Source organism: Spermophilus citellus (assembly GCF_964194105.1).
Source record: "Spermophilus citellus genome assembly, chromosome: 17".
NCBI classification, from domain to species: Eukaryota; Metazoa; Chordata; class Mammalia; order Rodentia; family Sciuridae; genus Spermophilus; species Spermophilus citellus.
The window spans coordinates 5,529,291-5,542,638 of record NC_138199.1 but is presented as its reverse complement, the minus strand read 5'-3'; the positions used below and the strand labels follow the sequence as shown (position 1 = coordinate 5,542,638).

Here is a 13,348-nt window from a genome sequence, read left to right as displayed (position 1 = left end):
ATAATAACTTTATTTTATTATTTATGTGGTGCTGAGGATTGAACTTGGTGCCTCACAAGTGCTAGGCAAGTTCTCTACCACTGAGCCACAACCCTAGCTCAAGTATTAGTTTTTATCAGGAAAGGATGTTGGAAGATGGAGATGTATCTCAGTGGTAGATAGCTTGCCTAGTATGTATGAGGCCCCTAGGTTCTATTCACTGCACTGGGAGTAGGGGCAGGGAAAAAGAGTTGGATTTTGTTGGATGCTTTTTCACATCAATTGATGTTATGTCTTTTCTTAATGTGATGTAACACATGGATGGGTTTGTATATGCTAAACCAGTCTTTCATGCTTGGGATAAATTCCACTTGGTTATGATGTATTTTTTTTTAGGGGGGTTACTAGGGATTGAACTCGGGGGGCACTCAACCACTGAGCCACATCCCCAGCCCTGTTTTGTATTTTATTTAGAGATAGGGTCTCACTGAATAGCTTAGCACCTCACTGTTGCTGAGGCTACCTTTCAACTTGTGATCTCCTTCACAGCCTCCTGATCTGCTGGGATTACTGGTGTTGTGCTAGTTGCTCGATGCTGAGAGCCATAGCCGAGTCGGAATGACGCATGGCGTATCATCTTTTTGATATATTTTTGGATTCATTTGCTAATATTTTTATTGAGGATTTTTGCATCAGTAATCTATCAGAGAGACTGGCCTGTTGTTTTCTGGTTTAGGAATCAAGGTGATGTTGGCCTCATAAAATGTGTTTGGAATTAGCCCTCAAGCTCTCATTTTTTGAATAGTTTAAGATTTGTTAGTATTAATTTTTCTTTGGATATTTTGTAAAATTCAGCCTGAAGCCATCTCATCCTGGACTTCTCATTTCTGGGAAATTATGATTGCTTTTTCAATTTGTGTGTGTGATTGGTTTGGTCAGACTTTCTATTTCTTTATGATTCAATCTTAGTAGGTTATATTTTTCTAGGAATTTATTTATTAGTGACAAATAATTATAACAGGCCCTTATTATCTGTTTTAGTTCTGAGATATCTGTAGTAATTTCTTCACTATTCACTACATTTATTAAATTTCCTTTCTAGTTTTCAATTGTATAAGGAACCTTATTTCCTATCTTTAAAATGTATTTACTTGTTCAGATATTATGATGATAAGATTTAAAATTATTTGGCTACATTTAAAATTACTATATGTATACTTTTTGGTGAAATTTGTGGAGATAATTTGTTAACCCTCCCCAATTTCTAACAAATATCCAAAAGTAGTTTTTAAAAAGGTTTAAAATTTTTAAGTTGTATGAAAAAAAGAAAAGTATGTTCTACCATGAACTTGGAAAAATGAGATTTAGGGAAAGGAATTAGAAGGAAATTTGAATGACTTGACCTCCTGTTATCTACTTTTTTTTTTTTAAAGAGAGAGAGAATTTTTTTAATATTTATTTTTTAGTTTTTTTTGGAGGACACAACATCTTTATTTTTATGTGGTGCTGAGGATCGAACCCAGCGCCTTGCACATGCCAGGTGAGCGCGTTACTGCTTGAGCCACATCCCTACCCACCATACCTACTTTTAATTCTCAAAGAAGCAGTGTTGAGAGAAAGAAAGAGGGTCAATAGTATCCTAGGATTTCTCATGCATGTTTCCTAATTGGAGAAAAGTTAAATGGGGGTGGTAGTGAATGGTTTGCTTAGACATTCCCATTCTGCTGTCTTGGTTTCTCAGTGGCTGCAGATAGAGGACCTGTGGTGTGAAATTTTCCAGGGTGATGAGCAAGCCCTCAGGAGTAATTTATATGTCTGTTTGGAAGAGTAGATCAGCAGAGGCTTGAACACAGCAAATAACATACCTGGAAAGAGAAATTAAAGAAAACTCGGTGTGCCCTCCCCCCCAAAAGCCTTTTGTGTAAGAAACACAAACCAAGAATATACCCTATTAGTGCAGTGTACTGTTAAAGAACTTAAAATGATACATTCAAAAATAAAATGATAAGACAACCAAAGAAATAAAATGATTGATTGGACATTCAGGTATCACCCTGCCCACCTTTATAAAATCAGTATATAAAATGAAAAGGATCAAGGAATAAAATAAGGTATGATTGAAAAGTAAGAAGTCTTGACAGAATCAGAATGAATGCAGAAGGACAAAGTTTAGGCAGTTACAAAGAAGTAGAAAAATATGAAGATCATCTAACATAATAGCATATATTTCTGGACTGGAGAAACTTGTAAAGTATAGAAATTATGTAATTGAACAAAAAATGTTTTCCCCTTAAAGTTTAAGAGGAACTCTAGGTTGACAGAGGGTTTTCTTGTGGGCTAGCAATAACTTTGATTCTTTGTGCTGTGTTGACTGGCTTGGCCTTTAACCTCATGACAGATGGTAGTTTTTTTCCCCCATTTTTTTAAAATTGTTGCATTATAGTTCTACTTAATGGTGAAATTTGTTGTTACATATTCCTATGTGCATAACTTGGCCAATATTATTCCCCATTTACCCGCTTTCCCTTTACTCTTTCTTCCCATGGTGTCCTTAATCTACTGATCTCCCTTCAGTTTTCATGAGACCCCCCCTCCCCAACTTTCTTTTCCTTTTTCTTCTTTAGTTTTCACATATGAGGGAAAACATATGACCCTTGACCTTCTGAATTAGGTTTATTTTGCTTAACATAGTATTCTCAAGCTCCATCCATTTACCTGCAGATGACCTAATTTCATTTTTCTTTATGCCTGAGTAAAACTCTGCTGTTTGTATGAATGTGTGTGGATCACATTTTCTTTATCTTTTCATCTGGTTCCATAGTTTGGCTATTGTGAATTGTGCTATTATAAACATGCATATGCCTGTTTCCTTATAATCAGTATGATGACTTTAATTCTTTATCATAAATACTGAGGAGAAGTATAGGTGGTTCATGTAATGGTTTCATTTCTAATGTTTTGAGGAAATTCCATATTGATTTCCAGAGTGGTTATACTAATTTACAAACCCATCAACAATGGAAAAGTATTTTTTTCCCCTACATCTTCTCCAGCATTTATTATTGTTTGTATTCTTAATAGCTGTCATTCTGACTGGAGTAAAATGTGTTTGATAGATTACTTCTGGCTAATGAGTGGAGGATGAATCTCTTGATTAATGTAGCTATTGTTGTTGAAATTGTGAAGTGCAAGCTCTTCAACTTTGTTCTTTTTTTCCCAAGATCATGTTGACATTCCATATAAATTTTTTAATTTTTTAGTTGTCAATGGACCTTTATTTTATTTATTTATAATGCGGTGCTGAGAATCTAACCCAGTGCCTCACACATGCTAGGCAAGCGCTCTACTACCGAGCCACAACTCCAGCCCCTCCATATAAATTTTAAGATAGTCTTTCTACTTCTTTACAAAAATGCCAATGGGGATTTGATGGAGATCACATTGAATGACTCTGTTAAGTTACTTTGTATTATCTCAACAGTGTTACATCTTCCAATACATGAACATGAAATTTCTTACTGTTTTGGAGGAGGGGGCACTAGAGATTGAACTCAGGGGCACTTGACCACTGATCTACATCCCCAGACCTATTTTTTGTTTTTTTTTTATTTAGAGACAGGGTCTCACTGAGTTGCTTAGTACCTCACTTTTGCTGAGGCTGGCTTTGAACTTGTGATCCTCCTGGAGATTATAGGTGTGTGCCACAAGCACCCAGCTAAATTTCCTACTTTTTTTTTTTTAAATCTTTTATTCCAGCTGTGTTTTCTGAGTTTCAGTGTTTAAGTCTTGATCCTCCTTGGTCAAATTTTATTCTTATTTCATTCAGGTGCTATTGCAAATAGAATTATTTTTAAAATCCTTCTCAGGTTGTTCAAAGCTAGTATGTGAAATACAATGGGATTTTGTGTGTTGATTTTTGTGTCCTGCAACTTCATTGCATTTGTTTATTTACTCTTAAGCATTTTATGTGGCTTCTTTAGTATTTTCTATGTAAGAGATCATGTCTTCTGTGAACAGGAATGCTTTTCCAATTTTGGACACTTTTTATTTCTTTTTCTTGCCTGATGGTCTGACAAGAATGTCCAGTGGTCATCCTTGTTTTATTCCTAAAGCTTCTTGCTCCACTGTTTTTTGTGACAAGGTTCTTCATTTTAAGAGGTCATGGAATTTTGTGTTTTAAATGAGGTTTACAATTTTTGAAGTATAATTTTATAGGCCTTAGCATTTATTTTATCATCTCTCCTAAACATGAAACCCAATGATTATGTTTTCAGTGAAATGTTGTTTTTTTGAGACGTTAATTTAAAGCTTGGCCATAAAGTAAAATATCACCTCTGTAAATACTTTGGTAGAAAATTGTCAAGTTAATGAATACCCATAACCAAGACTCTGTAATACATCATGTAGACAAATAACAGATGCATCCTAACTTTCAAGACACTTTGTTCTTTTGGGGGGAAATTTAGAGTTTTGGGGGTCAGGATGATGTGCTAAGAAACAGTATTGGAAAAAACTTGGTCTTTTTTTTCTTTTCTCTTTAGTGGTAGTAGGGATTGAACTCAAGTCCTCCCACATGTGATGCAAGTGCTCTCCCACTGAACTACACCCACCCTACCCCCTTATTTGTTTTGAAACAGGGCCTCACTAGTTTGCCTACACTATCCTGGACCTTGAATCCTTCTGCCTGAGCCTCCCTAGTAGCTGGGATTATAATTCTGTGCCACTGTGCCTGGCATGTAATAGACCAATCTTTAAGACTTGATGACACTTTACTTCAAGTCACTAGTCTCTCCATGTAGCAGTAGCTGGGAGTTTTGTGTTGGTTTTTTTTTTCTGCTTATTTTTATTATTGGTTGAAAAATCCTCAGATCTGGAATTCATATTTTATGGCATAGGGTTTAAGACTATTTTATGGATATCCTTTAGGAACTTGTAATTTCTTTTGCAAATCAAAATCTTTTGTCATTTACTTCTAGATTTTTTTTTTTTTTTACCATCCTTCCCTTCCCTGCCAAAGAATCTGTTATTAGAATTAGAAGTTTAATAGTACTCTAGTACGGTATATATTATTCTGAGTTGAGCAGGAGGCAGGAAGGAGTTCACTTTGAAAATAAACACAAATTTTTACAAATTTTTAATTTATTTAAAAGTCTTACCAGGATGTTAGAAGTATCACTTAAAAATTTTCAAGAATTTTTTTTGGTTGTTGTTATACGTATTAGGCCTCAAGAGAGGAGAACTGGATATGAACAGTTTCACCCAGGCCCAGCCACAGTGGATCATGATTCACTGGAATCCAAGCGACCACGTCTGGAGCAGGTTTCTGATTCCCATTTTCAGCGTGTCAGTGCTGCGGTTTTACCTTTAGTGCACACGCTGCCAGAAGGATTGAGGTCTTCTGCAGATGCTAAAAAGGTAAATATTTGTTCTCTTGCCCTGTGGAGCTATAGGTTTGTAATGTTTATTTAGCCATATTCAGGCACAGTGCCTAAAAGACAGTCCAGTTATGCCACTCCCTAAAGGTTACTGCTAATAGGAAAGTAAAAATTTTGTTAAATAGAACCATATAACACAGATTTAGTTCTCTAGACTTTAAAGTCAGTACTTTTGACTTTTTAGGAAATGGAAACAATCTGAGAACTGATAAAGAAAAATTTCCATTGGCTAATTCTCAGAAATTTGGACTGACTTGCTGCACTATTAAATATGGTCTGAGGCACTCAAGACTACCAGTTTTGTCAAATTTAAAGTATATTTTAAATAAGCCCCTATAATTTAGTAGCAATTTATTAACTTACTACATAGGAGAAAACACATTTTAGGTGCAGTTTAACTATAGTTTTTAATGTAGAAAAAAATTTGCTTCTAATTTGTATAAGTATTACAAATACAGAAAACTTGGAAATGATAGAGGAAAGAAGTGATGTAGTTTATTTGCAGATAATGACTCCCTTATTTCGTTAATTTTTAAATAAAATTTTATATATTTACTGCACTATGTGATATTTGATATATATGTATATTTTGGAATGAGTCAATCAAACTAATGTATTTTTTACCTCTTGTAGTTGCCTTTTATGTGGTAAGAACATTTAAAATCTCTTAGCAGGGGCTGGGGATATGGCTCAAGCGGTAGCGCGCTCGCCTGGCATGCGTGCAGCCCGGGTTCGATCCTCAGCACCACATACCAACAAAGATGTTGTGTCCGCTGAAAACTAAAAAATAAATATTAAAAACTATTCTCTCTCTCTCTCTCTCTCTCTCAAAAAAAAAATTAAAAAAAAATAAAATCTCTTAGCAATTTTCAAGTATATAGTATATTATGGTTAACTAGAGTCATTCATACAATCAGATGGAACAAATACTTTTAGTGTTAACTATATTTTGTAACATTTCAAATAAAGCATAGAGTGAATTTATGAGAGTTCTTTTAAGCTCACATTATTTTTCCTCTTGTGTTTGTTACTACCCTTCTTTTGTGAAATGTGTCTCTGTATTATGCTTTTGCTTTGTTGTTATGCTTATCTTTTTCAGTGGTCTGTTTTCCTTATTAAATCTGTAGAGTAGGAAATACCTAACAAGTAGGTATTGAATAAATACTTGTTTTAAAATAAATTAAGAAATGCTTAACAGTGGCATATTAACCATTTTTATTAACATCTGTTAATGCTTTCCCCACTGTCTTTTGTCTTAATTTTTTTTTTTTTGAAGCAGGGGCACTTAACTACTGAGTCACATCCCCAGGCGCCCCCCCGCCTTTTTTTTTTTTTTTTTTTTTTTTTTGGATATTTTATGTAGAGACAGGGTCTTGCTGAGTTCCTTAGTGTCTTGCTGAGTTGCTGAGGCTGGCTTCAAACTCTCTGTCTTCCTGGCTTCAAACTCCAAACCACTGGGATTACAAGTGTGTGCAATCACACCTAGCTCTATTTTTTTTTCTTTTGTTATTTGGGATTTAACTCAGGGGCACTCAACCATTGACCCACATCCCCAGCCCTATTTTGTATTTTATTTAGAGACAGGGTCTCACTGAGTTGCTTAGCTCTTTGCTTTTGCTGAGGCTGTCTTTGAACCTGTGATCCTCCTGTCTCAGCATCCTGAGCTGCTGGGATTACAGGCATGCACCACTGTGCCTGCTAAATTTTTTTTTTTTTTTTTATCTTTATAGCATACTGAAGTTTAAAATGTTTCTGACAGAGCTGGGTGCGGTGGCACATGCCAATAATCCCAGCAACTCTGGAAGCTAGGGCAGGAGGATTGCAAAATCAAAGCCAGCCTCAGCAAAAGTGACATGCTAAGCTACTCAGTGAGATCCTGTCTCTAAATAAAATACAAAATAGGGCTGGGGATGTGGCTCAGTGATTTTAGTGCCCTGAGTTCAATCCGTGGTAACCCCCCAAAAATGTTTTTCACATCAAACCTCTTTCCTCTATTTACTTTTATGGCTAATTGCCTTTTCTTCCCTAATATCGTGAATAAATACCCACAATTTTCTTTGAGATTTTATGCAATGAAAAATAATTTAAAAAATAGTAAGTCTACACTTTATTTTCAAATAGTTCAAGAACAATTTGTATATATAAAGAGAAAGCAAATATAGCATACAACTGGTAAATCTAGATGAAGGATAAATGACTGTCCATTTTATTATTCATTTAACTTTTATGTAAGTTTTCAAAAATAATAAGTTGAATGTAGAAAACTCTTTGTGGTAAGCTAGCTTCTGGGAGGTTTGAGACACACCTGACCATGTGATGCACCATTATTATATAGTGTTTCTGGTTTATAAGAAATGTTTTACTGCATTAAAAGGAAAAAAACCCTTAAACATAGCAAATAAAGTTCTTTCAAGACTGAATAATTTATCATAATATAATTTAAAGATATATATATTAGCAGAAGGGAATCTTAAGCACTCATTCATTAAAATGTAACATGTTGGATCAAAGTAAGACCTATTTCCTTTTTTCTTTTTTTTTTTTGCTACCAAAAAAAAAGGGATTGATTGCACACAGGGGTGCTCAACCATTGAATTACATCCTAGATCCTTTTTATTTTTAGAGACAGGGTCTTGCTAAGTTGCTTAGGGCCTCATGAAGTTGCTGAGGCTGGCTTTGAGTTTGCAGTCCTCATGCCTCATCTGGAGCTGCTGGTATGATAGGTGTGCCCACAGCACCTAAGCTTATTTCCATTTTATAGTTGGGAAACCAATATTGAGGAAAAGTCGGAGACCTATATAGATCCTCTTAAGTTGAAAGGAACCCCTAGATCTGCTTACCCGACTCATTTTTCTGTTTTTTTTTTTTTTTTTAAAGAGAGAGTGAGAGAGGGAGAGAGAGAAAGAGAGAGAGAGAATTTTAATATTTATTTTTTAGTTATTGGCAGACACAACATCTTTGTTTGTATGTGGTGCTGAGAATCGAACCCGGGCCTCACGCATGCCAGGCGAGCGTGCTACCGCTTGAGCCACATCCCCAGCCCCAATTTTTCTGTTGTTTGTTTTTGATTTTATGTTGAGTTTTTAGTTAATGTTTTCAGATGGTTTCCCCATTTCATTATTTGCCTCTTACATTTATTATAATTTTGATAATCAGAAGATTGTTTTTGTTTCATCAGTTTTTCTTTTTAAATAGTATGTTTTGTTATTATCCTTCCTAAGCCCAAGATGTCATTTTTTAAAGTTTTTTTTGTGATTTGCTGATAAGCCTCTTATGTTTGTTATTTCTTGGCTTTTATTTTGATATAAGACGTGAGTAGGAAATTAATTCTTTTTTTTTTTTAAAAAAATAGCTGTCTGGATGTTGCATGAAGGTGGGGACAATGTTTCAATTGTAATTTTGTGCCTAGATTCTGTCATATAAGGATGTACTCAGGAGTTTTATCTTTTTGTTAAATATTTAATCAGAAAGGAAGTCGTGGAAAATATTGATATGTAATACCAATTCTTAGGGCATGCATCAGAATTACCTGTGGAGCATTTTCAAAATCTACTGATGAAAGTATAATGTTTTACATTTATACATAATTATATAACACAAATATTAATATAACATGGAAGTCCGGATGATTCACTAAATATTTTTCTCTGTATATTAATGTTTCAAAGTTTTCAGGAACAAGCTATCTCACAATTAAAGAAGACCTTAAGAAAATTAACAAATTCTGCAGTTAGTCTTCATTTAGTGCTAGAGTAGCTGGTTTAGTGAATTCAAGATTGTTATGCTTTGGTGGGCGACTCAGGAGGAATGGAGACAGGAGGATTGCAATTTCAAGGCCAGCCTCAGCAATTTAGTGATGCCCTAAGCAACTTATTGAAATGCTGTCTGAAAATGAAAAGGGCTAGAGATGTGGCTTAGGGGTAAAGTACTCCTAGGTTAAATATCCAGTACCAAAAAAAGAAGAATTACTATGCCTTTCATGGTATTAGTGAAGATTTGAATGTTAAAAAGATATTATAAAGATATTTCCGCCTATATTTTGTTTTTTAAGGTTGATGGGGAGATGGTCATACCCCAGGTATTATTTCTTATTTTGAAGACACTGTTTTCTTTTGAAAACTAGTAACTTCAAGAATTTATATTGTAACAGAGGAAGCATGAAGTACAGGGTTTAAGGCTGCTAAAGATAAACTGCATATTAAACCTAAATGATACAGGAATTTAACTGTATTATTGATCTATTGTTATTTAAATTTTTTTTAGATTTATATGTGTGTGTATACATATATATGCATATACTTTTCAGTTTTTTTTTTTTTTTTTTGGAGGTTCTAGAGATAGGCCTTGTGCATATTAGGCAACTATTCTGCCTCTGAGCTATATTATTCTTTGTTTTATTAAGGCTTCCTTATAGAGTTGTATAGGATTTTAGGATGTAGCCACCATCGTCTTTTCTCCAGATGTCCCTTTTATTAAGTGTGTGCTATGTCAGGTTTAGCCTTTTTAGGCTTTTTAGCAATATACATGTTATGTTTTAGCTGCGGTCTCTGAAGCAAAGTGGTTTGAGACAATTATTTAGTTATCTCTTCTGTACATTCTTGGTTTAGAATTAGAACCAGCTAGGTTTTGTTTGTTTTTTGGTACTGGGAATTGAACCCTGGGGCACTTAACCACTCACTGAGCCACATCCCAGCCCCTTTTTATATGTAGAGACAGGGTCTTGTCAAGTTGCTTAGGGCCTTGCTAAATTGCTGAGGCTGTTTTCAAACACTTGATTCTCCTGCCTCAGCCTCCCAAGCCTCTGGGATTACAAATCAGCAACACTGTACCAGGCTCATTATTTAATACCTGTTAGGTTTTTATAGTTTAACTTATCATTCTCATTCTGGGCTTCTCATAGCCTAAAGAAAACTAAAACCTCAAACTAAAATTCATTTGTTTTATGACGTTGCTTATATCTTTACCTCATATTGGAAGTTAGTGATTTTGTGTGTATATTGTGATAGTAGATTTTGGGTGGAGGGGCTTTCATTCTTTTGCAGATTTGTTGGTGGAATTGATGAAGTTTTTCTTTTCCTTTTTTTTTTTTTTTTTTTGGTGTGTGTGTGTGTAAAGTAAGATGATGGTTTTTCACTAAAGAGAGATTACATGTGTTATAGTATGGACAGGCTTAGTTGTCTGTCTGCTTTACGATGTTAGGCCTAAAAATGGTAAGAACAAATGTTCCTAGGTCTGACTTCTGTGCCTCAGCTTTGATCCTTAGAAATTCTGAAAACTGTGTGTGTGTGTGTGTGTATGTGTGTGTGTGAGAGAGAGAGAGAGAGAGAGAGAGAGAGAGAGAGAGAGAGATAGATATTGGGGATTGAACCCAGGGCCTTATACATGCTGAGCATATACTGTACTACTCAGCTACATCCCCCAGGCCCTGAAAAATTTTTGATAGGAGTTCTTGGCCATATCATAGCTGTTAAGTTGGGTGGACACACAGGCTTTACCTGGAGAGACACTATTTCTTATTCTTATTTTAAAGAGCCGTTGCAAGAAAATGGCTCAGAAATTTATCTCTTTCTTTCCTTTTCTTTTCCTAGAATTTCCCAGTAGTGTCAGTATTGTTACTGAAGACTGATCAACCACCTGGCCACTTCACTGTGTATAGCTTTTAGGGTCTTCAAAATAGTGAATGATTCATCTAAACTAGAAAAGTTCTGTAACCATCTGTGGGATTTATGTATATATATTTGCTTGTGTGTGGATATGAAAATTGGTAGTAAGAGACTGCTGTTAGGGAAATAGTACACATGGCTCTGCTGTATTTTAAAAGTTACTTTTTCAGTTAAGACCATCTTGACTCAGCCAGTGTGCTGTTAGTGAGAAATAAATTTCTGGTCTCAAATTTCTTTAAAGGATCCAGCATTTGGAGGCAAACATGAAGCTCCATCTTCTCCAATCTCTGGGCAACCATGTGGAGATGATCAAAATGCTTCACCTTCCAAGCTTTCAAAAGAAGAGTTAATACAGAGTATGGATCGTGTAGATAGAGAAATTGCGAAAGTAGAACAGCAGATCCTTAAACTGAAAAAGAAACAAGTAAGTGTTTTTATTTCTTAATATATGCTAATATGTTTTCCCCCTAAAGAAGGTAATGTTGAATTTTCCATATTTTAGAACTATATATAAAAGGAATCATTCCTTATATAGTCTGTGATTTGCTTTTTTTGGCTATTAGTTTTCTTAGTTTCTGTACAGTCTGATTATATATTCTTTGAGTGTACTGTATGATGCCAAATTTGTTAAAATGAGAGTATAATTTTACATTCCCATTTGTAGCATGGATGTGTATTAGTTTATGCCCATCCTTATCTTTACTTGATGTATATTTTTTTTCATTTGGATATGAAGTAGTTTTCACTTTGGTTTTAATTTGCATTTCCTTGATTAGAAATGAGGCTGGGCTTATTTTCACTTGTTTGTGGCTTGTTTTCCCAGGATGTATCATTAAGGTCTTGTATCCTCTTAAGTTGTTTTGTTATTTTCTTATCTTTATTTCCTACCAGGTGTAGTGTTGCATGCCTGTAATCCCAGCTACTTGATAGGCCAAGGCAGAAGGATCATAAGTTTGAGGCTAGTCTCAGCAACTTAGTGAGACCCTATCTCATAAGAAAAAGAGTTGTGGATGTAGTTTAGGGATAAAGCACTTGCCTAGCATGTGTGGGGGGAAAAAGATTTCTTAAAGACTTGTCAGTTATGTACATCATAGATATCATTTAAGTTGTGGTTTGTCATTTCGTTTTTTTAAGGAAGGATTTGCTTTTTAAATGAGAAAGTATTTTGCCTTGATATATTGTCTAGACTGGTCCGTAACTCCTGAACTCAAGTGTTCCTCCTGCCTCAACTCTCAAGTAGCTATGATTACAGGTGTATGCCACCTGGCTCAAGGAAGGACTTTTTAAAAATTAGGATTATATGTCATATTCCACAATACTTACCTTTTCAAAGTGCTTGTAATGTATTTATAAAGATTTGCCATCATCAGTAATTCCAGATATCAAGTTAATTTTTATTACTTTAAGAGAAAGCCCCATATCAATTAGTAGTTACTCCCCATTTCCCTCATTTTCATCCTTTGGCTTCCCCTCAACTGTCTGTATCTATGATTTGTGCATTTTGGACATTTTGGCCTATAGCAATATAACTTATGTGACTTTTTGTGTTTGACTGCATTTACTTAGCATGTTTTCAAGATTCATCCATGAAGTATTTTGTGTGGACACTTTATTACTTTCTATGATTGAATAATAGTTCCATTGCTTGGCTATATTTTATTTGTTCATTTATTAGTTGGTAATCATTTGGTTTGTCCACTTTTTGACTATGATGAATAATGCTGATGTGATATTCATATTTTTGCATTGACATGTTTTCCCCCTTGGATATACATCCAGGAGTGGAATTGCTGGGTCATGTGGTAAATCCATTTAAATGTTTGAGGAACTTCCAACTGTCTTCCAAAGTGGCTGAACCATTTTATCTTCCCACCAGAAGTTTATAAGGGTTCCACTTTTTCTGTCTCCTTGTCAGTGGTGTTTTTTGGTGAACAGAATTTCTTTAAGTCTTATGAATAAGGTAATTTATTATATTCTTAAAGATTTATAGTTTTGCTTTCCACATTATTCTTTAATCCACTGGAAATTAACTTTTTGTCACCCTCAAGGTAACAGTCAAAAGCCTCCCCCCCAACTGCTCTTTAGTATTGACTCTATTATAATTAATGTTTACATCTATAAATAGATTGCTTTCTGGGCTTTGGGTTCCTGTCTGCTGGTATTGTCTTCTTAGGTTCTCCTACTTATAAGAGATTTACAGTAATTCTTGTTCAGTAAGGTATGCCCCACTTCTGTGTAAACATTTCAGCTACCAAAAAATTTTGTATCTCA

At 34.9% G+C, this 13,348-nt stretch overlaps 1 protein-coding gene across 30 annotated transcripts in view; it reads left to right on the top strand.

Moving 5' to 3' along the window:
• Positions 1-13,348, top strand: part of NCOR1 (nuclear receptor corepressor 1) — a gene marked incomplete at its 3' end in the record, with an annotated part of 155,741 nt that overhangs the window by 37,258 nt on the left and 105,135 nt on the right. For all 30 annotated transcript variants that reach the window (XM_081270140.1, XM_081270139.1, XM_081270131.1 and 27 more), the window contains 2 exons: positions 5,202-5,394; positions 11,319-11,501. In XM_081270140.1, the coding sequence (XP_081126266.1) occupies positions 5,202-5,394; positions 11,319-11,501 (376 nt within the window). The remainder of the gene's footprint in view (positions 1-5,201; positions 5,395-11,318; positions 11,502-13,348) is intronic.